The sequence below is a fragment of the Pseudonaja textilis genome, chromosome 2 (genome assembly GCF_049901715.1).
Source record: "Pseudonaja textilis isolate UNSWEBS1 chromosome 2, rPseTex1.2, whole genome shotgun sequence".
In the NCBI taxonomy this organism is placed as follows: domain Eukaryota; kingdom Metazoa; phylum Chordata; class Lepidosauria; order Squamata; family Elapidae; genus Pseudonaja; species Pseudonaja textilis.
The window spans coordinates 89,142,351-89,167,952 of NC_141991.1; the positions used below are offsets into that span (position 1 = coordinate 89,142,351).

The 25,602-nt window shown below is 38.0% G+C and overlaps 1 protein-coding gene across 4 annotated transcripts in view; it reads right to left on the reverse strand.

Annotated features, from left to right (window-relative positions):
* Positions 1–25,602, reverse strand: part of KCNIP1 (potassium voltage-gated channel interacting protein 1) — a 369,601-nt gene that overhangs the window by 32,266 nt on the left and 311,733 nt on the right. The window contains exon 2 of one of the 4 annotated variants that reach the window (XM_087924555.1): positions 3,922–3,954. The exons of the other annotated variants lie outside the window; for them this stretch is intronic. Coding sequence (XP_087780681.1) covers positions 3,922–3,954 — 33 coding nt within the window. The remainder of the gene's footprint in view (positions 1–3,921; positions 3,955–25,602) is intronic. 4 annotated transcript variants of the gene reach the window in all.

Here is a 25,602-nt window from a genome sequence, read left to right on the forward strand (position 1 = left end):
CTTTTGGAGGGCAAGAATGGGTGACATTGCCCTATATTCATTGTAAATGCAACCTCCAGTCATGCTTTCCTCTTGTCATTTTAAATATTCTTTATTCTTTCTCTGTTATGTCACCTTGAATGTTCTTGTCAGTTTCATCTGATGTGCTTTACTTTGTTTCAGGATAACCCTAGCAGTTCAATTGCTATTTTGAAGAGAGAGGAATGCCCCTCCACTGAATCAATGCTTACTATATTCATTAATTTCTTCCAGAACTAGACTTTTGAATAATGCTACAATAGCACCATAACTGTAACACCTGCCTAGTAGGTAAAATTGTAGTAGGATTATCTCAACCCTTACTGGTCAGGATTCAGGCCTGGATTTGGGACAGAAATGGCATTGGTCGCATTTTTGAATGATTTCTGGCTTGAGTGGGATTGGGGTAGTACATCCATCCTTGCTCTACTTGACTTCTCGGTGGCTTTCGATACCATCGACCATGGGATTCTGCCCGGTTTGGGGGATGGGAATGGAAGGCATTGTGTTGTCCTGGTTCACTTCCTTCCTCTGCGGCCGCTTTCAGTCAGTGTTGATAGGAGGGGAGAGATTCAGCCCTTGCCCACTGCTTTATGGGGTTCCGCAGGGCTTGGTACACTCTCCGCTCCTGTTCAACATTTATATGAAGCCTCTGGATGAGGTCATCTGTCACCATGGACTGAGGTATCACCAATATGCTGATGATATCAGCTGTATGTCTCGGTCCATGGTGAGTTAAGTGTTGCTGTGTCCTCTCTCTCTCAGTGCCTGGAAGCTGTTAGGGGCTGGATGGAGAGCAGTGGGTTGAAACTAAACCTTTGCAAGACTGAGTGGCTCTGGGTTTGGGGTTTGTTGGCTCAGGGAGAATTGCCACCAAACAGACCCTGTGCATAATCTAGGGGGTTTCCTGGACTCACGACTCCTGCTCAAAGAGCAGGTGGCGGTTGTGGCCAGGAGGGCCTTTGCATAACTGCGGATTGTACACCAGTTATGCCCTTTCCGGGACCAACAGTCCCTACTCACAATCATTCATGCCCTAGTCACTTCCCATCTTGACTACTGAAATGGGCTGTACATGGGGCTGCCCTTGAAGAGCATCTGGAAGCTCCAGTTGGTGTAAAATGCAGTGGCCTGCATGGTTTTGTGCAGACCCTCATCTGCACACTTATCACCTCACCTGTGGGAACTGCATTGGTTGCCAGTTTGCTGCCAGATGCAACTCACAGTGTTGGTTGTTGCCTTTAAAGTCCTTCATGGCTTGGGACCAGGTTATCTGAGGGGCTGTCTCTTGCCAGTCACATCTACCCATCAGAATGGGGAGGCAAGGAATGTTGTGGGTCTCATCCCTGAGGAAGATACACCTGGTGGGACCCAGAAGAAGGGCCTTCACTGTGGTGGCTCCCTCTCTCTGGAACATCATACTGCCAGGGATTAGAATGGCCCCCACTCTGGAAAGCGCTGAAGACCTGGTTCTGCCAGCAGGCCTGGGGAACCCAGGGTGGGATGCATCCCATTAAATGGCTCATGTGATTTGCTGTCATCAGGGCAGGGTGAGGTGGGAGTAGGGGAGTGATTTTGTTCTTTATACTTAATTAATTTATTTGATTCTTTTTGTTAGTTTTTATTGTTTTAAATGTAGTTTTATATTCTGTAAGCTGCCTCAAGTCACCATGGGTGAATAGGCGGTAATAATAATAATAATAATAATAATAATAATAATAATAATAATAATAATAATAATAATAATAATAGTAATAATGTTGCTGGTTCAAACCTGGCACTTTCCCATTTTTATTACTGGTTCCTCATTCCAGGTGTTATTCGTGTTTCTTAGGGTTTTTGAAAATAAATCCAATTCTGCATCATTTAACCCATATTTTATTGGGCTATTTGGGAGTTCAGGGTAAAACCCTTCTATTTCAAGTGCCTGGAAAGATGATGAAATGGTGCAATGCAGGACTTCCATTATGCATGAAGACAAGATGCCAGAGAAAACTAACTAGCTTGGGCGGGGTGGGGAATAATAATTAAAATATTCTGGTTTCAATTCAGCAAACTTCAATTTTCAACAAATGTGCTATAATTATTTTGCTGTTGTAGGATTTCTGGCTCTGGAATAAGCTGTTTTCACTTAAGTGCAGCCAAGAAATCTATAGCAATTTTGCTAAGGTACAGTTCTTGATTGCTTTTTTTTAAAAAAAAAAAACAGTAACAGGTTCTCCAATTTGGATAACTTTAAAAACCCCTATTTTAGGAGACAATAAAGACCAACATGGCATTAAGAAAAGAAATTTTATTTTAAAGCTTATTATGTGATGTGTATCTGATTTTGATACTTTCTATATATACATTCAATTTGACAATTCAATTTACATGTAGAAGAAATAATTTAAATCTTTAGATTTTGTATCAAATTAGACAGAAGTTTTTGACATCATTTTTTTTTAAATTTAAAAGAAAGATGATTTATTTCTCAACTTTTAAGGGGATATATAAATGAAATTTCTACCTAGGCAAGGAAATACCAAGATTTTATATTATATGTGAAATTTATATAAAAAGTATTTATTATTAGACACAAGTTAAGAATAAACTTAGAATTATTTTCCATTTGGCAGTGACGTAAAATGATTGGTTTTTAGATTATCCTGTCTTAAAACCTTGTTCTAACATCTCCTCAAAGCTTGTTTAAATTTTTAATTGCAAGAGAAAAGAGAAAAGTTGCTTTCATTTCACAGCTATAGCTGGCCTCTTTAGTAGATTGAATAAACAAAAGAAAATTCACCGAAACAATATACTTTTCCACATCATGCTTATCGTTCTTGAACTTCAAAGACTGTTTTTCAATTCTTGGTCATGACCCCAGTATTTTAATAATCTGCATTTACTTCAATGATTTCTAGTTCACTGGTTAAAATAACCTGATTCAAAGTAATTTTTTAGTGCCCTTAATACTTATGCATATATAGGCATAGTTAACAGTCTACATAATAGTAACTTCATCAGAAAGTCAATCTATCATTTGGATTGTAATAGTGAGGATACCACACAAAGATCTGGTTAGTTTACTAGCTTTCAGAAATGCACTTTAAAGTCCAATACAGAATACATGTGGAGATCCATACCACCTTACCATCTATGGCTGCAATCCACGTTTCTCCATATTGAAAAGCTGGCAGACTGGGGACATGATAGGGAACAAAGATCTTCAGTTGCAAATCAAAGGTTGGATACACATGATTTCCAAGGTTTTCTTCTGATACAAAGGTAGGTAGGGATTTTAAAAAATGCTTCTGTTGTTTGCAGAACAGGCATAAGTTTGGGCTAATTGCAACAAACCACCACCAGAATGAACATAGTGGTGAGAAAGCAATGAGTCTTCCCTGCTTGCAGAAACACTTAAGGCAGAGCTTGCTTGCTCACTGTAACCATGCATAGTTTTACCTCAAATACTTACATGAATTGCATATATGTCTATAACTGGAACACTTCGTGATTTGTAATCTCAGTAATCTGCTTTATATGAAGACCGTGCTCCAATGGTCCATCCATAGACTTACTAGAAATCCATAAAAGGTGTCTTGGTCTTAATAATAGGACTGAGGAAGACGATGGAAAAACTCAGTCGATTAATGCTAAAGTGTTAGTTTGTTTTCTTTGTTAGGAATATTTGCAGGAGCTCATTATTAGCTATTCTGTGTCAACTAACTCTTAATGTATCTGCACATGCACTCTGCAATAGATCAGAAGCATGGTTTGTACCTGTAACTTCTGGGTCCCAGCCTACATTTCCATTTTAAACAGAACCTTGGTGATGGGAAATCGCAACAACCATTTATTTCATATTAGAATAAAAAGGGGGAAAATTATTTTGAAAGTTAGTCAAATTGATTTAAATTTTACCTCTCTGAGACAGGTAATACCACCGGGCGAATTCTAGGAAAAAGTGAGAAAACAATTTAACAAAAAAGGGCCATAGACACTTTAATCTTTTTTTTTTCCCCCAAAATGTAAAAGTTGATGGGATCCTATTCTTGCTATGAAGAGCCCTGTCTTCTACATGGTATGTTTGGTTTTTGTTCACGGGATATGGACTTTTTCATTTGAATGGCCCCTGCTGTCTTTCCCAGGTAGAGATAACAAATGTGAAGCTTTTCCCTTACATGAAACCACAGGACAATGAATGACAAGACAAAACAGGAAGGCAACAGGCCATCTGCTCATGCAACCATGCAATTGAAGAAAAGGTTCACAAGAAGAGGGAGGGAGCAAAACAGTTGGAGAAATAATGATTCCTGAAATCATGAGGATCTTTTGAAGATATGAAAGGATATCTTTCATGCAACTTCAAGAGCTTATCAAGGGAATTGGAAAGGTTTAGGGTTCTATTTCCCAACATGGAAAAGTTGAATCTTCTGTTTCTTGTCAATAGTAGAAAGGAAAAATGACCCCTGCAAAGAAAGCCTACCTCTAGTCAATTCTGATGTTTTTAACCAAAGTGATCAAAAGTATTGTCAATAATTAAAAATGATCCATCTTTTCCTAAAAAGAAATAAAATGTTTTGCAATAAACCAGGAAAACAAAGAGACAAACAGTATCTAATGTCCATGTTTCAGTTCAAAATCCTGCAAATTAGAATATGGTAAGCCTTGGAAACAAAAGTAGAACTAGTTAGAATTGCTTCGAATAACAGTCAGATTTTTCCCAGCCTTTGATTTAGAATACATAAATCTGCTTCTACGAAAATCCAGTTGTTTAGTACTGCTTTATGGACTTTTGGTTGTGCTATAAATATGAAACTTCACTCCATTTTTTTTCTCTCTAGACCATAACAACCAGCTTTTTCCAATTCTCTAAAAGCTATAATACAGATCTCCTGTGTCTTGTTTATAGGCTTCATTTATCCAAGTGCAACCTGTGGCATTGCATGAATGTGTTGCAATTTACAGCCACTTTAGAATTGCACAAAAATTCTATTAACGCTCTCAGTAGGGGCATAAGCAATTTAATCAACCACAAAAAACAGATCCTGTCATTCCTATGAAAAAAGAAACACCAGGTATACACAAAGGTTGGCAAATGCAGGAAAAAAAGTTTGTACTGTTAACTGCTTGTCATGTGCCTGACTTCTCTATTATTTTTAAGGGCTTTAATTGGTCACTTTGCATTCATATTATAACTTACTAAAGTTGCTGTTATACTGTAACTTGCTAAAGTTGCACATGTGTTGTGAAAATTATTACTACTCAAGCCATACAGAACTCTAGCCAGATATTTCCCTTACCGAGACATAGCCCTAAGCCATCATGTTTTAGTAGTACATGAACCGATCTACTGTATTTTGTAAACCACCGTTTGTTTTTTAGATTTAAGAAGGGTTACCTCATTTGCTAAATTGCACAAATGCTGTTAAAATTAATCATGATGGCCCACATACGGTTATATTTATCAATTTCCAAAAAGGACAACATATTCAAGTTAGCCAATACTAACTTTCTTCAGTGCTAAAGCAACGACAAAATAATAAAACAATTACAGTGAGAATGTAAAAGAGTGTCATATTCTTTATTGTAGGAAGATGAGGGAATTGAAACTACTATTGGTTTTTCTGTCTCAGAAGCATCACTTTTATCCGCAAACAAAATCATTGAAGTTACCAATACAAAACTGGAGAAAATATATCTCCCTTCTTTAAAAAAAAAGTTGTATGAATATTTGGATGAAGATTCACATTAGTAAAGAGATAACACAGAGATGGGGAAAGAAGTGAAAGCGAGGATTATGTTGTGGTTTCTACAGCATTGGACTTGCAGTGATTAGACAACAAATAGTAATAGCAGCATCAGCACAAGGTTGGCAAGTATTATAAGCAGAGTAAAACAAAATAGAAGACAAACCATATGAAGTAAAAAGTTTTCATTAGCTGCAGATTACTTTTACGATATGTTTTAATAAGTTTACAAACAAATGCTATTTGTCAGCCATTTGTGAGATAGCTAAGCTTTGGTTCAAAGAGCTGCTTCATGACAAGCTACAAAACTAAGATAATGTTCCTTGTAAAGGCAAGGAGGTGACATAATTTCTTAGTTCAAGCTTTGATTTGTTTTCTTTGGTTTATTTATTGAAGAGATGCAGATGTGTTAAACCCCTGATCATGGCCTCTATTAGAGATCTATATGAAAACAACGACAGATTCCTAGAAAGCTATAGAAAAGGAAGAGGAATGACATGATTTTTATGTTTTGTATGATTAAAGGATTACCCATGGATGGCAGACATGGTATTCAGCAGGTTCTGACCAATTCTGGAGAACCAGTTGCAGAAATTTTGAATAGTTCAGAGAACCAGCAAATGCCACCTCCGACTGGAGATTTTTCAGTATCCTTCCCCTGCCTTGCCCACCAAGCCACGCACACAGAACTGGTAGTAAAATTTTTTGAATTCCCACCACTGATGGATGGGAACTTTTCATCTCTGATTTGTTACTTTGTAATATAATGATTTGTTACTATGTAATGATCTATAAAATGAAACAGAATAGCCAAGTTTATAGGAGATTGAAAGGTAATTCAGGGAATCTGAATTAGATTCCTTCCTTCCTTCCTTCCTTCCTTCCTTCCTTCCTTCCTTCCTTCCTTCCTTCCTTCCTTCCTTCCTTCCTTCCTTCCTTCCTGTGCTGGCCATCTCATCTGTTCTATAGAGATTAACTCCAATAAACTTTTCTCAATGAATTTTCAGCAGCTCATATTTGGCATTCTATACTGAAGCAAGGACTGCTATTTTAAAGTTAACGGTATGGTTACTTTTTTCTGTATTTTGCTGGCATCTTGGCTACCACATGAGTTATGGACATGAAGACCCTATGTTTCCTGGGGTTGTGAGAAACTTTACCCAAATGATAGCAATAGAATGGTTATTTTTTTGAATAGGCTTATACAAAATGTTACAAGTCATCCAATGACTTGTTATCTGGAAACATATATTCAATCCCTTACCATTTTAATTTTCAAAAGTGAAAGCTAAGTCACTGCTCCAAGTAGAGGAATTCTGAGCAAATTTTCAAATTGAATGGCAGGGGAACTGCCAAACTCTGCCAAACCAGCTACATGGAATGGTGATTTGGCTTTTCTTCAAAAAAATAAAAAAAATAAAAATAGAAATAGAGCAAGAAACACGACCAGCATTTGGCTACCTTGTTGAATTATACATAATTCTTCTCTTGGCGAGTCATACCATTTCCCCAATAATCCCATCAGACCTACTCTAACTTTTGCAGACAGTTAGAAGATTAAGAAAAATAGAGGGAGGTGGTTTATGCATAATTCCACCTTTTAATTAAAGTGATAGGATGGATGTGGGATTTGGCCAGTCTTTATCTGAAATAGCTTATATGTCTTGTTATTTTCAGGTTGTTTAATTGATCTTTATTTAAATGATTCTACTTGCTTTAAAATAAGGCAAACAGTTTGGTTTGTCAGATTGGGGATGTGCAGATGTTGAGTTGATGGTGATGTCATGAAGACACCAGAAAAAATCATGAAGGGGAGGCGCTGGGGAATTACTTTAGATGGATCTTAAGCTTATTTTGCATTCATTTTTCATTGAGGTCAGTAGGAAATAGCTGTTTAATTTTGCCATTTTGGTGCCAGTTTTCAAGATGATGAAGCCTGGGGGGGGAGGGGGGGACATGTGTTTTCCACATGCTTTACAGGATGACTAATTACTTAAAATATGTGGATTATGAAACATCTTTCCTTGCCTATTACTTATGATTCCCCTTAAAAAATTACGTTTATTTTCATTTGGTTGAGCAAAAAAAGCATGCTTTTTATTATATAAATTATTATATTTCATGCTGCACAAAGAGACTCTGAAACTCTTTATTACATGAAAAATTACAGTATGAAAAACAAAACTTCATTTGCTTTCTCTCTCTTTATTTTGGATCCTTCTTGGGGGAATGAAAAGATGCATATTTCTTATTTAAATGTGTCTGGGTTTTTTTCATAGTGAAATCACAACAGTATAATTTGCAGTATTAACTGGTTTTCAAAGTTTGGGTTGCCAATGACAGAACAAACAGTATATTCATTTGGGACTTCCATTGCTAATTTCTTACGTTTTATGTAATGAAATAAGATGATGGATTTTAGCTGATAAGGCATTTGTTTACAGCAAAGGTAAAATGAAAGAAGAATTTAGATAGCCATATAATCAAATATGTTAATGTTAGTGTTTGGGGATAAACCCCCAAGCAGAGTATGCAGCAGCAGTCAAGCCAGGCAGGCAAATGAGAGAGAGTGGGCCCAAGAGTATACACACACTGGAGACAAAAACACTGTTTGTGGTTTTAAAATAGTTATTTAATTCACACAGAGATTAAGAAGTGTCATTCAGTCCATATATCATTATCCAGTATATCCATCCAGTTATCAAGTCCATTAACAGTAAATACAATGTCCTTATCTGCTTGTAAATCTTCTCCTCCCGATACCTTTATCTCAAAGACAACGCTGAATCCTCAGCTCACCAAGCAAACAGTCCAAAAGGTATCTGGCACAGTAGCCTCCAAGAGTAAGCAGATAGACGTTCCAGCAGGCAGCAGACCAGGAACAGAACCAGGTGCATCCAGAAGCCGGGTCTATTACGTTTCCCTTCCTACCTATATTACTGCCTGCAACCACACCCACAATGACATTGCAGTTTCTTGCTTAAAGCTACAAAACACTTAATCCTAGGTTTACATATTTATTCAACCCAAACCTGGTTGGTGTATCCATATACCCAACAGTTTATTTGTATGCAGTTTGCATTAGCATATTCTATTTTACAATCTAGGTGTTAATGTTTGTTATATGTCAGCTAATTGAATTTCATTTCTCTTTTATACTGAATTTGTTATAAGATTCTGTCTGAATGATGGTATGTTCAATAGTAACATTAATTCTCAATACTGGTGTCATCCAGAGGTGGTATTCAGCAGGTTCTGACCAGTTCTGGAGAACCGGTAGCAGAAATTTTGAGTAGTTCAGAGAACCAGCAAATACCACTTCTGACTGGCCTCACCCCCATCTATTCTCTGCCTCTCAAGTCCCAGCTGATCGGCTTGGTCTTCTTTTGTTGCCCTGCACAGGAGAATGGAATTGGAAAGGAGGTTAGTGGGGTGGGGATGGGATTTTGCAGTAACCTTTCCCTGCCATGCCCACTAAGCCATGCCCACCAAGCCATGCCCACAGAACTGTTAGTAAAAAAATTTGAATCCCACCACTGGTGTCGTCACTTAATAGAGTCTCTGTTTAGTAAGTGTTCAAGGTTATGACAGTGCTGAAAGAGTAGTTTTATGACTGGTCCTCACACTTTTAACCATTGCAGCATTCCTGTGGTCATGTGATTGATTTGGTGCTTCACACTAGGGGAGTGTTTATGATCATCACTTTTTCACGATGATGTGATCACCATAGACTTGCTTTATACCCAAGCTTCTAACAAGCAGAGTCACTGGAGAATCCAACAGTAAAATAGCAAGTTGTGGTCACATAGTGTCTCACTTAACATCCATATTGGAAGTTAGGTCATAAGTCTGTCATAGGCATATGATAACTCACTTAAAGATTGTGCTGCTTAGCGATGGAGTTGCCATCCCAATTGGGCTTGTTAAGTAAGGGCTGCCTGTACAGGAAATAATTTTTAGCTGATTTCAGACAACCAGTTATAAAACTCAGTATGAATATCTTTTGATAGAGAGAATGAAACATTACGTTCTTTAATAATCAAAGGTATTCTATACCAGCATTGTGAAGCACCTAAAAGGGAAAACATATGTATGTTGGAGACACCTTAAATAAAAATTCTTGGAAATGTATAGCAGCTGTGCAGGGTTGCTACATGGGCCAAAGAAAAGGCAGACCAGCTTTAACATGTTTTTATCAGGAGCTGCATCACTCTCTTATTCTCAGGCAATGTAACACTTGCCGAGAATAAGGAATGCAAGAAGATTCCATGCATTTCTTTGGATTCTTTTCTAAATCCCTTTAAACAATAGAATACTAGTAATAAAGAATGTAAATAGCCTTAAACAATAAACAAATGGGCCTATAAATTCTCACCTCTCCAATTAAAAGTGAATTTCACTGATTAATTATAAACATTTAGCTGATTGACCTCCTAATTAAAGTTTATGGTTCTCTTGAGCATTTTGTACTTTAATGTAGAGTTTTATTGATATGTTGAAGTGGCTGTTTCTGAATTGCAACTAAACATTTAAAAGAGACAGCCTAAATTTGCACAACTTTCAGTCTGAAATTAACCCATTTTCTGGGTTCACACAGGGCACCGACCATAAAATAACCAAACACAGGCAGGGTTCATATAACATACTAAAAACACATACGCATCAGAGTTAAAATTAACCATGGGCCACTCGTAGTTGAATTGCAACTGCTAGGTGAAAAATCAGCTATAGATAGGTTGATTTTGAGAAAAATGGAAAAACACTAAACAGGGCTAAATATTAGTTAACATTCTGCTGTTATTATATAATAATATGGACAGTAGATATATTTGTACTGTAATTAACCAATTCCCATTAAGGTGTGTTAAGTGAATTCAGGTGCAGCCATCATGTAAAATAAATAAATATATAAAGAAAATAAATAAAAATATAAAGAAGCTTTGATCTATCCTTTCATTCAATGATGGGGACTTTTAATCTCCCCCCTTGCCTAATAGTTAAAGATGATTAACACTGATCTTAAATAACTCTAAAGGTTTTTTTTATAAATCATCACCAACACATGCATTCAATTATCTAGCACTAAGTGCCAGAGTTTTGTGTTCTGGGTGGGACAGTGTTTTCTAGACTCTTTGGTATTTATAATCAAAAGGATCATACAATAAAATAGTTTGGTTGACTTTGCTATTTATGAGTGATGGTTGCACAATGGTTAGAGTGCACTACTGCAGGCTACTTCTGCTGACTGCTGGCTCCTGCAATTTGGCAGTTCGAATCTCACCAGGCTCAAGGTTGACTCAGCCTTCCATCCTTCTGAGGTTGGTAAAATGAGGACCCCAATTGTTGGGGCCAATACCCTTAGAGAGAACTGTAAAGCACTGTAAAGTAGTATATACAGTGGTGGCATGCTGCTGATGTAACAACTGGTTTGCTAATCATGCGCTTTGCATGCGCATACACACTTTGCATGTGCGCGCACCTGGCGCGTGCTGTGCATGCTTGCACAGCTTTCAAAATTACTTTCAATGTTACTTTGGGGAAGCAACACAGCTGAGGCTCGGCAATCTGCTTTGCCATGCGAATCAGCTGAGCAGATATAGGTAAGTATAGCACAGGGGCGGGCGGGTGGACCCACATGATCATTGGATTGAACCAGTGGGGAACCAACTGATCATTGGAGATAGGGGTTTGCCCAAACTGGTCCGAACCCCTGGGTATATAAGTTTAAGTGCTATTGCTATTATTCATTGAAAAGTAGCACTGACACTAAAGTAGCAATAGGTAAAGAGGACTAGTCTTTTAAATTGCCTGTTTGCTCAAAATCAATCCAGGATAAGCTTTTTTTTTTTTTTTTTACAAGGGACTCACTATTACTGTAATATCTCTTGCACAGCTTTATTTATTGCATTTATTCCATTTTGTTTCCAGGCTCTGAACTAGTATACACAATATTCTCTAACAACATATTCTTTTTTTTTAAACCCTTCAGTTTCATCTTCATAGAAAATATGTGGGCAAATTAGAGTAATTAACTTAATTTCACCAGGCAGGTTTCATGATTAAACCGAGATCTGAATTCAGGTGTCTTTCTCATCCAATATTCTATTTTCTATACTACACTAAAAAGCAACATCAGAAGCAAGCCCTCTTCAACAATCACATTCACAAAAAACAATAGAAAAGAGTTAATCGGTTTTGCAATATATGCAGCTCCTTTTTATCACTGTAATTTTTGATGAGCAAATCTTAAACTGATAAACAAAAACATCAAGAGATTTCTAAGCAGCATGTCATCTAATTTGGAAAAAATGAAAATAAGACATTTGGAAAAAGCACCTTTCCCCATTCTGTCTTGTTTTTAAACAGACATTACATCTAATGGATATACCCTCTATTTATATTGCGGTAAATAAGATCAGGATCAGACAGCGTGTAGTGCTTCATTATCATTGACTCCTGAAAGAAAACGGATTGCAGTCTCAAGTGCACAGCAAAGCTGTTTTATTGTCTCTTATTATTCAGGCAGCCAAACAAAAAGACCCTATAAATCTAGCAATTCAGAAGCTATGCTAGCTAATATTTTCTTTTATGGCTCAGTTGGGTGATAAGATCTCTTTCAAGAGACAGAAATATAACACTGCCTTCAATGACAAGAGCAAAGACAAATGAGAAGGTATAAATGGCATAAGAAAGATTTGCTAAATTATTTTAAAAAAAATTGTAGTTAAGAGACAATAAAATTCAAACCAGGAGATGATTGTATCTCCGACAACTTTCTTTTCTGCTACCTGTAGAAAATTGCTATTTCCCATGACTAGCTTGATGACACAAAATAGTTTCTCATTTAAACCCGTTATTCAGTCCCATGGGAATGAGCAACCCAAAATACAAAATTCATTAGCATGCGGTTCCTCTCAGTGTTGATTTGAACAATAGCTCCAAAGTAGTTTCAAATTAGAAAAATGTTGCTCCTTCAAAAGTACTTATGAAAATGAAAAAGCACAGAGGGTTGTGTGGCAGCCTGTAAAAATAACATCCAGAATTTGAAATGAACCGTTACCTTTATTAGGCCATTAAAAATGTCAGAAATAGTAAGAAAGTTTTGATTCTCCCCAATTTTCTGCCTGCTGCAATTTCCCAAAAGTCAGGAATTTGAGCTTTCATTAATAAAGTACATTTGATCATAAAATTTTGCTCAAAAGGTAATAAAGAAATGAAGAATGTGTTCAGATGTAACATTGTTCAGGTCTTCCTTCTTCATTAGCCACAATATTCTCTTAAGGAAGAATTTCTCTTGCAACTGGGATAGTTATTTACATATTGTCCAACAAGGAACATATGTTTGAATACTTAGTATTTCTTTTATTATGGAGTGAGGAACTCTGGCTCTCTAAATATTCCTGAATTAAAGCTTCCCATTTAGCATCCCCAAACTGGAAAAAAAAAGTTTCTCCTAGCTAAGTATCGATCATTCAGAGTCAATAGGATAGAAATATCAGGGAAAGCCCAGTCAATGTTACGGGATTACAGCGTTGGAAGGGACTACCTGTTCAGGCAGGAAATCCCATTGGACAACCATTTGTCTGAAATGGTAAAGGATTTTTTTCTGCCTGAGCAGGGGGTTGGACTAGAAGGCCTTCAAGGTCCCTTCCAAGTGTAATTCTGTAATATTGGCCAGACTTTTCCTGTTATTTCTATCCTATTGGCTCTCAATGGCTGATGCCAAGCTAGGAGAAACCTTTATTTCCACTTTCTCTGTTTTGTTTCTTTTTTGGTTTTCATTAGCCTGCATTAACTTGAATAAAAGTCAGTAGGTTTTGTCATGGCTTAGGATAACAAGAGTGTGAACTCTGCTGTAATTTCGTAATGCTTGGTGATTTGAAAAAGATCAGATGCTTGCATGTCTCCATTACAGCACTTCTAAAGAAAACTTGCTGTTACTCAACACCATTTCATACAAAGTTGTTATTCTTCTTGATATAAACTTATCAGCATTCTAATTAACCTAAGTTCCACATAAACTCTTTGTTCAGATTAAAAACACAAGAACTTGGAAAATTGTACTTGGGTAAGACATTAGTCCAATATTCTATCTGATTTAATGGCCAAGTATACTTAATACACAAAAACAGGATAAATCCCTTCTTTCGTAGCATCTGGTTTTCAGATATATGATTCCATGATTTCAGATAGAACAAATAGCCCCCAAAAGTAGTAAACATCCATTCCTTCATGTTTTTTTTTCCAGAAGTCTATTAAAACCAAGCATCAAATTGAGGGCAGGAACTCCACCACAAAGTAAAAACGAATTCCTTTAATTGATTCCAATTCTTCCATTACTTTAATTAATTCCTAATCATTAATTTTAATGGGTGACCCCAAGTTCTGACATTGTAATCTATAATCACCTTATCCATTTCATTTATATTTTTATGTACCTATGTCATGTCTTCCCATATTTTCTTTCAGTCCAAATTCAAAATCATGAGACAATCTTAGTTTTTTTTATTTTGGTTGGATTGCTTATCTATTTCCTAATGATTTCAGTAGATTTTTTCATACACTAGGTAGTAGATCTTAGCTCTGATAAAAATGGGTGGGACAGTACATTTGAAGGGCATAGAGTGAACTTTTGGTATCTGCAATTAAGAATTGGGAGAAATGTACCTTTGAAGTGGGGACTGGCTTTTAGTGTCTAGTTCTGTGGGAATTAACATAACAGATGTTTTACAACAGTAAAAGATGGAGATCCCATTCAAAGAAGATTATGCTCCCCAAGTTAGCCAAAACCCACTCTTTTCCCTTTCAAAAACAGATTTGGGAGTCAATATCCTTATTAAAAAAAGTTCTTGCTAAAGCATTCTGAATTATAAATGAAGTTATTAAGTTTTAATTGTTTTCTTTTCTTTCTTGCAAAGGTTATAGTGAACTACCTATGATGAGCTCAAATAATGCATTGTAATTTCCCTGTAGAACTCTTGCATTTAATAAGGATTTGACCTTACTGAAAAGAGTAGTTTCTTGATTTATTAATACCTTGGTTTTCTAAGTGTCAGCATATTTTAAGGATTTGGACAGAAAAATGAATGAGGCATCCAGCTGATGATAAATCATAAATATAGCATGAATTGAAAAGAGGCATAGAAGTGATTGCATACAAAGGACAGGTGAGCTTTGAAATAGTTGAGCTCTTGGTGTTGAAACTGTATAAAACTTTTACAATTGGGATGTAGTAGTTTTATCACTAACAAACTAATTATGTTTTTTTTCCTTACTGTGTGCAAGAACAAATATGAATGAGATTACAACTCCTTCAGAGACTAAAGCTACTAATTAGGAATTTTCATTCAATATGTGTGGGTAAGTATCAATTGCCAAATTGGATTGTTGTATTTTGCAAGAATTATGGGGTTACTTTGTGCTATGATTATCAACTGCACTAAGCTGAGATGAAATACAATGAGATGTAATATATTTAGAAATATATTTGGTTTTGCAACAATTAATTTTCATATAGAAAAGGGCCTTCTATACATATGCAAAAAGGTGTTCTTACCTCACAGAGAAGTATGACAGACTGACTAAACTGGTCTCCATTTCACTATCGGCAGCTAATAGTAGCTCTTCCAACTCAGTGAAAAGAAAAGGGGTATTGTTTGGCTTTGTGACTTTGCTTTGAAGGAATACCTGAATCAAATACTTCCTGTGGTGAAAGGCATTATCAATGATCTCTAACAACAATAATTCAATCCAATGAAGCATGAGACATACTATCCAGTGACATGATCCTAGAAATATGTATTATTCTTATCTTTACTGCCTCATTGATGGATCATAACCCCAAAAGGTGAACTAGCTGCTAGGCAAAATTGAAGACCCTATTTGGAAGAATAGAAATAAGATTACTATTCTCATGGCAAAGCTGCATCTGAATAGGAGTTACATAAATTTATATTAAATATAGCTGTATTGAATAAGGAGTTAGGAATAGGATTAGAGGTATTTAGTGTTTAAGAGCATTGGAAAATTATGGAAATAAACTGTCTTATCCTTCATAGTTACAGATACTATATAATAAAGCGGGAATGTTGAACCTTGAACTTTCTGCTTCAAAACTCAGCCCTTCATTATGGTTTTCTACTAGTCTTCTATAATAGCTGTTAGATTGGATGTCTCTGAAGGCTGGGAGATAGTAGGCTTCCTTGGGCAGTTCACTGGCCATTGTATAAACAGACAAATTTACCAGGATTCTGATCTAACAGGGAACTGCTTGTGTTTATAAGTCACTGTGGCTCCTTTGTACAGTATGCCATTGATGATACTACCATGCTATATAAAACATAGAATGATAGGTTGTAAGGGATCTTGGAGATCTTCTAGTCCAATGTCCTGTCCATTGCAAGATATCCTATACCATTCCAGACAAATGGATGTCCAGTCTCTTCTTGAAAAACTCCCGTGATCAACCATTCACACCTTCCAGAGGCAAGCCATTCCACTGATTAATTGTTCTCACAATCAGGAAATTTCTCTTTAATTCTGATCCTTAATGATCTTACACTTGTTACTTCTTGTCCTTCCCTCAGGTACTTTGGAGAATAAATTGACTCCCTGTTCTCTGTGACAGCCCCTCAAGTACTGGAAGACCACCATCAGATCCCTCCTTAGTCTTTCTTTGTTAGACTAGACACACCTAGCTCCCTCAGTTGTTTATCATATGATTTAGCAGGAAAGGTTTATGACCAAGTACTGAAAAAGCATACGTATATAGCTCTATTCAAAAGAAATGGTTAGTTTGCTGCCCTTGATTAAAGTATTTTAGCACTGGCAGCATTTAGAAAACTGTGAGAAAGCTGGATAGAAGAAAAGGAAATACATTCAGCCTAATGAAATTAAGAAGGAATTAACAGAAGGAATCAGGAACCAAAGCATGTGGGAGTAAGACTGGATGATAAAGGATGCATCCGTAGCCTAAGAGCAGATGGGAAAGGATTCAACACTTCCACTAAGAACAGGAAGACCAGCAACTAGTTAGAACTAGTTTCTCTTAGTGGCATGATGATGATTTAATTTATGATTAAAGTTTAACTTCATTTCTATGCGTTCATAAGTGATCATCTTAGAGACTTTTCTGGTTATATTAAAAACATTTTGGTAAGTTTCTTATACAGTATTTCTACTGCTTAGGCAATGATAACACCCTAAGGGGAATAAAGAAAAAACAGAGAAAAGACAAAGCAGAGAAAAAAAGGCTTAATGGCATCTCTGTCCTGAGATGCAGAATAAACGAACCATTGATAATATGTTTTTATCTAAACTGATGAAAAAAAATGATCCAAGAAAAAAAAAGAGAAGAACTAAGCAAAATATTTTAATAACAAGTCTTCATGGATTTACTTCGCTCTGTTTTATGGATGTAGTTCAGGAAAGGTAGATGGTCAAAAATAAGAAGATACTAGAAACACAACTGAAAATAATGCCAGTGAAGGAAAAAAAAAACAATGGATGACAAAAGCGAAGGCCAGATTATTGCAAAACAAAAAACACTAGTGAAAATCTGAAAAGAGAGAAATGTGGGGGGATGGGCAGAGGGAGAGAGAAAGGGAGAGAGAGAGAATGGGAGGGAGAAAGAGGGAGAGAGACAGAGAGGAATGGAGGGAGGGAGGGAGAGAGAAAGTTATCAAAAAGAGGTACAGGTGGCTTATACTTGTGTTAGCATTAGAAGTGTTAAAGCTCTGAATCAGCGGAGCCTGACAATGATATAACAAAATAAAGATGTATTTAATATATTCATAATAAAAAGAGGAGAAAATAAACAGTATTTATTTATTTGACTTAAATAGCCAGTCATCTTATGAGCCACAATGCTAGGCAGCTCACACCAACAAAAACATAAAAATACACTAGCATCCACAAAAAGAAAAAGAAAAACCCCAGCCCCTAACCAATATTTTAAATATATAAGAAACCAAAAAAAAATATTAGGATCATCCAGGTCTTCCAGAATCCAATAAATATGATAAAATGCTAATAAAATAGAATTATTTGGGTCAGATTTTAGAACAGTTTTTTTTTCCTAACAAAGGAGTAGGAATTCTATCACATCCTTCAAGAGCCAGATAGCCATAGAACTGAAGTTTGAGATTAATAGAAAGATGGTCAGGGATCATTCTTTTATTTGAAATTAATTTATATCTTAAGGATCATGATAATCACATACTATGATATTAAAAGAGTATGCTGTTTATAATATTTGAGAATAATATAAATAATATAAATCCTACACAATGAAATTGATACCTTCCAATCTTCAAAAAAGGGAGTTAAATATTAGTACCTAGAAAGATTAATATCAAAAAAGTAAGCAATCTGTAAGTACTTCAGATAATGATGTCATTTCTCAATGACAGCATAGACCAGGGCTGTCAAACTCCCCCACCCCCCTGGGCTGGATGCATCATGTGTTGGCCATGTCCATGCCCAGTTTAGCAAAGGGGAAAAAATCCTGATACATGACGTGATGCTGCTGTGATGACGTGAGTTTAACACCCCTGGCATAGATGTTTGAAAACTTGTTTAGCTAATTTGATGTTACATCATTTTCTGATTGAGTAATTTCTCCAGTAGATTACGGGAATGCTATAGATGTAAAGTATCTTGATTTCAGTAAATATATTAAAATCTGTGTCAGATCAGGATTGCTTAATCATGATGTTCTAATTAACACTCTAGATCATTAAGGAAATGAAATGTATGCCACAAATAATAAACTGGATACCCAGCTGATTAAAAAAAAGGTATTCGAAGAGTGCATTTCAGCTATGCCTCACGAACAGGAGTATAGTATCAGGGGGTTAACAAGGTTCTGTCTTGGATCTTGTATTTAGCCTTGAGATTTGTGTTTGTTAACATTTTATATAAATGAATAGAACAAAGACAAAAGCAGAAATTTATAAAATATACAGATGTATAGAAAATTGTGATATTTGATATACTAAGAGACAGAAATGATATTCTAGTGACTTTCCTAGGAGAAATGGCTAGAATAATAAAATGGAATTTAATACAATGAAATTCTAAATGTATAATGAGAAATGGGGAAATTGGTTTGGGATTACTACTTAACGAAAAAGATCTAGGAATAATATTTAATTGCAAAATAATTGTGTGAGTCACCTGTGTAATATGGCAGCAAAAGGGGGGCGGGATACAATTTTAAGCTGCATTCATAAACGTATAATTCCTTTATCTTGGGCAATAGCAGTTCTGCCACATTATGCACTGGATAGACCTGTTTAAAGAATGCTCTTCTCTTCTGAGTATCATAGTTTGTCTGAATCCTTCTTAAATGTGAATAGATGCAGAGAACGGCAAAGCAGGTGAATAAAGACTATGTGATGATTTAGCTTTGAGAACAAAACACTGAGATGGGGGAATATAATAGCATTCTTAATACCTGAGTGGATGTCTCATAGAAGGTTGAGAATGCAAGGTGTGTAATAATGTCTTTGAAATGCAGGATCTCTCAATCCCCCTTGAATGTTGGAAAAGCTTTCTAATAGTTTGAAGAGCTCAACAGTGGAACCAATTACCCAGAGACCTGATGAGCTTTCTTCATTGGATACACTCTAACTAAAGCTATATACCACCTGTCTTAGATACCTTAATTTGTATTCCTACGGTGAGCAGGAATACAATATACTTGAAATATAGTTGAAAGCAGTACCTTGAATGACCTTTCCAAACTGTATAATTCTGTTCCTGTACAATTATTTTACAGCATTATACTTTTAGCATAACTTGTTGCCTATTTTAAGACAAATTTAAGTTGAAAAATAGCATTCAAGTATAATGTCAATACAGCTCAGAGATAAACAGCTCTTCTCTTAATCACTCATCCACTTGTGGCTAAATTACATCAAATATTTTTGTCCAATATCTTTTCAAGAACCATTAATTTGTTATCAGCTAACAACATTGAGCTTCTGGATTAGAAAACAGTTCATTTGAACAAGTTTCACTCAAAAACAATTTACGCAAAGAATATACGTAATATCAGGTACAATCACTGCAAGACAAGGTTTCATTAAAATAATGAAATGGGAGTTATGATGTCATCATTCATTTTTCTTATTTGTGCCTCATTGTTACCCGCTAGGTGGTTAACCTTTTTGACAAACACAATGTCAAAATGGGACCATGCCCACGCTGAAAAAGAACCGAGTGTTGAAATGTGTGCTGGAAACTGGAATAGCAGCTCCCGGCATGTGCATATGTACTGGCCACCTGGTCTTTCAGCTTTTAATGTGCATGCATGCATGAAGACCAACTGGCCAGCTGGTTTCCAATGTGCATGCACATGCTGGCCAGCTGGTCTTTGCATGCACATGCGTGTTAGAAACTGGAAGACCAAGTGGCCGGCGCATATGTGTGTACCAGGAGAAGCTCTTTCAGTTTCTGGTGCTCCCATGCACAGAAAGACCAGCTGGCCAGTGTGCATGCATGTGCGAAGACCAGCTGGCTGGCATGTCCTGGAACCCAGAAGAGCAACGGGCAATGGCTAGCATTCCTGGAGAGATGGCTCTATGTGCATACTCCTTGCTGCTTGAATAAGTGATTTCACTGCAAATAAGGCATGGTAGATTAATTGAAGCAAACATTTACCCATTTGGGAGTTGACTTTTCCCCCAGATTTCTTTGTGCAATCTTATAATTTTCCCTCGCCCAGTCACTTAGCAAACTTTCCCCAGTTGATCTTCCCTTAATCTATAACTAGCTAACTACCATTTGGTTGGAAATTCTATTAGTTGCAATCCCAATATCTCCTGGAGATATCATATTCAGGAAGGTTACTTTAGCTCTGTACATGTATACAGATTCTGATAGGTTCCAATGCAAGAATGGAGTTTTTTTTCAAAATTTCCATTCAGATATGGATCATTTAGTGTTCACAATTGAAATGAATGTATAACTGCAGAAACAGGCAGACAAGGAAGTATACCCTTGCCTATAATGCACCTATTCCTCCTCCTCCTAAATAATAATAATAATAATAATAATAATAATAATAATAATAATAATAATAATAATAATAATAATAATATTCAAAACAGATATATAATCCCAATACATTTCTGCAAGGTAAATCAGTTTTACAATTGGTTTCATTTATGCAGCATGTAAGCCAGAATTCTTCAGGATTTTAATCTTAATAGCTTACTGTTTATTAAAATGGTTATGGAGGGGCTTTTTGCTCTATCACTCGCTTTGCTTCCAGCCCCTCCTTTGGGGGGGGGGGATCCTTTGGGAGAATCCCAAAGGAGGTTTCATCAGAAGATCCAGCCCAAAGGACGATTCATCAGATTCACCCTAAAGGGGGGAGTGCATTTAAGGGGGTGAATCCTCCTTTGGAGTGGATCATTTGGGAGAATCCTCTGGGAAGCTTGGTGCTAAGGGTCTGTAGGATGATTCCCTTGCTCTTCTGTTTGGATTGGAAGGTTTGCCTCTGCTTGAAGGGAAAAATGGATAAATGGTTCCCTTTTTAAAACTACCAGGAGGGGTGGGGAGGAAGCTGCTCAGCCAGTCTGTATCCTTAGGGAACTGACAGAGGGAATGAGAGTAAAGAAAACTTAAAAAGGGGGAAAAGGTCCATGGGGGGGGGGGAGTTGGGCAGCTGGAGCAAGAGGAGAGTGCCCGACTGTACAGGAGATGAGACCGTGACCCGAAGCTCTGGGGCGGGAAGCAAAGCGAGGATTTGGGGGAGAGAAATGATGGCATCACCCTTCCATCACCGTTTCCATCCACCCAACCCCGAAAGACTCACTGACTTGCAGGACCTTGTCGATGCAGTTGCTGTCAATCAAGCAATGCCCCTGCAGGAGGGCAGGCAGTTCTTGTCGGCGGCGGTGTCTGTCTCACCACTACTGCTGTTGTTGGAGATGGTGCTGGCAAGAGAGGGGCCGGCACCGGTGGGAACTGTGGAAGCTATGGCTTCGCCGCCCGAGAAGTGGCTGAAACGCTGCCAGTGGAGGAATGTGCAGCACTCCAAATGCAGCAGCGCACGGGCAGAAGGGAAAGCAACAGCAGCGGAGGAAGCAACAGTGGCGGGCATGATGCAAAGTGCCTTACCGCCACCAAGGCCGACATCCACACCATCACTACTACCCGCCCACTGACCTGGCCTGCACCCAGCACCATACCCAGGTCTGCAACAAAGGCTCTTGGCGGGGGTAGGGAGCTCTCCGCACTCTGCCATGATCGGCCGTTAGGAGCGGCTAGTGGTGAGGTGCGGCTGCCCATGGGGCGCTCTAGGCAAGGGTGCACGGGGGGGGGAGAAATTAAGTCACCCCCCAAAAGATGGCCTAGCCATTTTTGGGGGGTCAAAAGAAAATAAGGCCCAGCCTTTTTTTCTGAGAAACATGGTAATTTGGCAATTAAATGTTTTCAGAAAACAACCAAGCTCCGGAAGCACCAAGCAGCCCACAGTTAACTCTGAGCTACAAATATTGTCTTCTATCAGTATAGCTGATAAACCTGGATGATGGCATTAGTTGTTTATTGCATTTGAAAAATTGGAAATAGGATACACTGGTATAATTAAACTACAAGTAGACCTATGGCCTTTAACCTATGACATTCTGAATAGAAAATCATGTTATTTTTCCGTGAGTAATAGATAAAGGACATTGTTCATTCGTACATTCAAAATGTAAGCCATATCCATCCATCCATCCATCAGGGTGGAGACTGAAGTATTCTTTTCTTGGAGACTGGAATGGGTCTGAAGCTAAGGCAGGTTGGACTCAAATCAGTCTCCTACATCATTGGGTTTTTTGGGGTGTGGGTGATGAATTCTTGCAACATGTTCTTTGCCAAGAAAAAAAGTCCTTACTGATTTTAAACAATATATTTGCTTTAATGCTGCTGCCAGAGGGCCTATAAAATACTTGCTGATAAAAGTTTTGATGTTCTCAAAATTCCTGCTTGCAATTGTTGAGTGCACTGCTGTTACGTTCTCTCCAAATACATGAGGCTCAAATGTGCATTTCTAAGCACATTCTGGCATCCATTTATAGCAATTTTGAATTTCTAAAACTCCTGAATTTTTAACATCTAAGTCTGTGATTTTTGGACAGGAAAAGTAGCAATGTCTAAAGAACAAACAATACAAGCAGAGAAAATACAACCTGAGAAAATATTAAAATGGGACACATCTTTCACCAATATTTTTCCCTTAAGAAAAACAAACAAAAAACAAACCAAGATAACAGCCACTTACAATATGATAGCTGTACAGTAATCATAGACTTAATATTAAAAAAAAATGGGACTTTCAATCAAAAATATTTTTTCTATTAGTGAATTTGAAGAACTTCAACTATTCCAAATACTTTCTTAATATATTCCTAAAGTCTGGACTACTAATGCTGACATAGCCCTTCTGGGGTCTAACTGCTCAGTATAAAAAGAACAGTGCTCTCTTAGCTCTTCCAATGATGACTGCATTTATTTCTAATAGCAATTGCACTTATGTAGCTATCCCACCATTAAGCAGACATTGCCAAACACGGACACAAGGATATTTGCACATATCTGATGACCTTGTTTTAGCCAACTGCAAAATGTTTCAGTACGATCGCGAAACAATGACTGTTGGTACTTTCCGTCCCAGGACGCGTCAGCTAAATATGATAAGTATACTTGCAAACTTACAAACTATCACATACTTTGTTCTTTGTTCTTTGTTTATGATTTCTTCCATATAAGGTAAAATTCTGCTACCTCCTTTGTGCTCCCCCGCCCACTTGAAAGAAAATAATAAAAGAGGTTTGTGCAAAGCAATTGGGGCCGCCGCCGCCGGGACCATTCCATCTGCCCCGGGCGCAATGTGCTCCCTCCTTTGAAGCAATCGGATGTCTGGTGTCTGTTATTGGTATTCACCCTTACGAGGGTCCCGCTAAACTTCTTCCCTGCGGGGAATTCCATAGGCAGCGGAAGGACGCCGACGGAACAGCGGATCGGTCGCTCGGTGCGACAACTGGGGGCTCGTCCGGGATCCGTTTGCCTTTCGCTGTCTCAAGGTGTGATCTCTGTCTAGAGGTGCACCTCCTTCACTCCCGTTCTTACGCACCTGGCAAAGGCGTCGTACAATCGTAAGTAATGGGCTCTCCACTTTCCAAAGTTTCGTCAGGTCATAGGGACGAACTTTATACTATAGTGAAGATGGCTAATTCCTTTCAAAAAATTAATGGCACCACTATATATCCTCTTTCAAAAAAATCATTGACTAATCTATTGGCATATATAGAGGCACATTGTCCATCTTATCCTGAGAAGGGAACGCTCCGACACTCTTCATGGCAGAGATTGGGGAAGTACCTACACGATATTCCCCGAGCCCCGCCCGAAATATTAACATCTTGGCGGGCTGTCATGGCAGCATTAAACACACTCTATCCTCCGAAAGAGAATGCTGCACCTCTTACCTCTGATATTCCCCCTCTCTCTTCTTCTTCTTCTTCTACTAACCCTGCTAAATCTGGAGATCCTCTTGTGGCACAGGTGGAAACTCCCTCTCTTCCACCACCTTACACCAATCCTGCGGAATCTTCTAATCCTCCTCCTTCTGCCCCTACTCCTTCTTCCTCTCCACTAATTCCTCGAGGAGGTCTTATTAGCAATCTCCTTTCCTCCCCTCTACCGTTGGATGATTCTGAAACTCTTTCCGCCTTCCCTCTTACCCTTCCCCCGGGAGGTGGTGGCAACCCTGTACATACTAACATTGAATTTAAGGTCTTGAAAAACATAAAAGATGCGGCAACTAATTATGGTCTGCACTCACCTTACACTAGAGGCGTACTTGATTCCTTGGTTTCTGGTAATACTGTCATGTTGCTCTATGATTGGAAGATATTGTTTTCTATGCTCATGACCCCAGCACAATATGTTGTGTGGCAGTCTGAATATGAAAAATGTGTTGATGCAGAAATACAGCGAGGTTTGCCGGCAGCGGTCACGGAAGGCCATCTTAAGGGGACAGGACAATTCGCCACTTTAGCTCAACAACAGAATTGTCCCCGCCGTGCTTTCGCCATCATTCATATGTGTGCAATGAATGCCTTGAAACGAGTGGATGATACAGACTCACAATCCACCCAAGCCTTTTTAAAAATAATGCAGAATTCTGATGAATCCTATGCCTCTTTCATCAGTCGCTTACAAACTGCATTGGATCGTCAGATTGATAACGCTACTGCTAAACAGGAATTACTCATGAAATTGGCTTTTTCTAATGCTAACCATGACTGTCAAAAAATTTTGCAACCTGTCGCTAACAAACCAGGGGTCACTTTGGCTGAGTTTCTCCAGCTTTGTAGAATTGTTGGCACAACCTCCCATAAAATGGACGCGCTCGCAGCGGCTATTTCTTCTTCTTTACCTACTTCCGCTTCTTCTCCCGACGCTTTCGCTATAACTCGTAATGGCAACTGTTTCAATTGTGGCAAGCCTGGACATTTTAAAAATTAGTGTCGGATGCCGGGAGGAGGAGGGGCGCCCCGTGGCCAAACTAGGGGTCCTCCGCCTCCTGATTCTAAAGCAAAACCAAAAACTATCTGTCCTCGCTGTCGTAAAGGCTTTCACTGGGCTTCGCAGTGTCGTAGTAACCCCCCTTCTGCTCAGCCTTCGGGAAACTAACTATGGGGCTTTCAGCTAGCCCCGCTACCAAGGCTGACCTCCCCACTACCACTTTCCTGGTAGTGTTGTCTGAAGACCTTGTGTATGATGACCCTGGTGCTGTTGTAACGCTTCCTTTAACTGCAACTCTTTTAACACCCTTGCCTCCCTCGTTGCC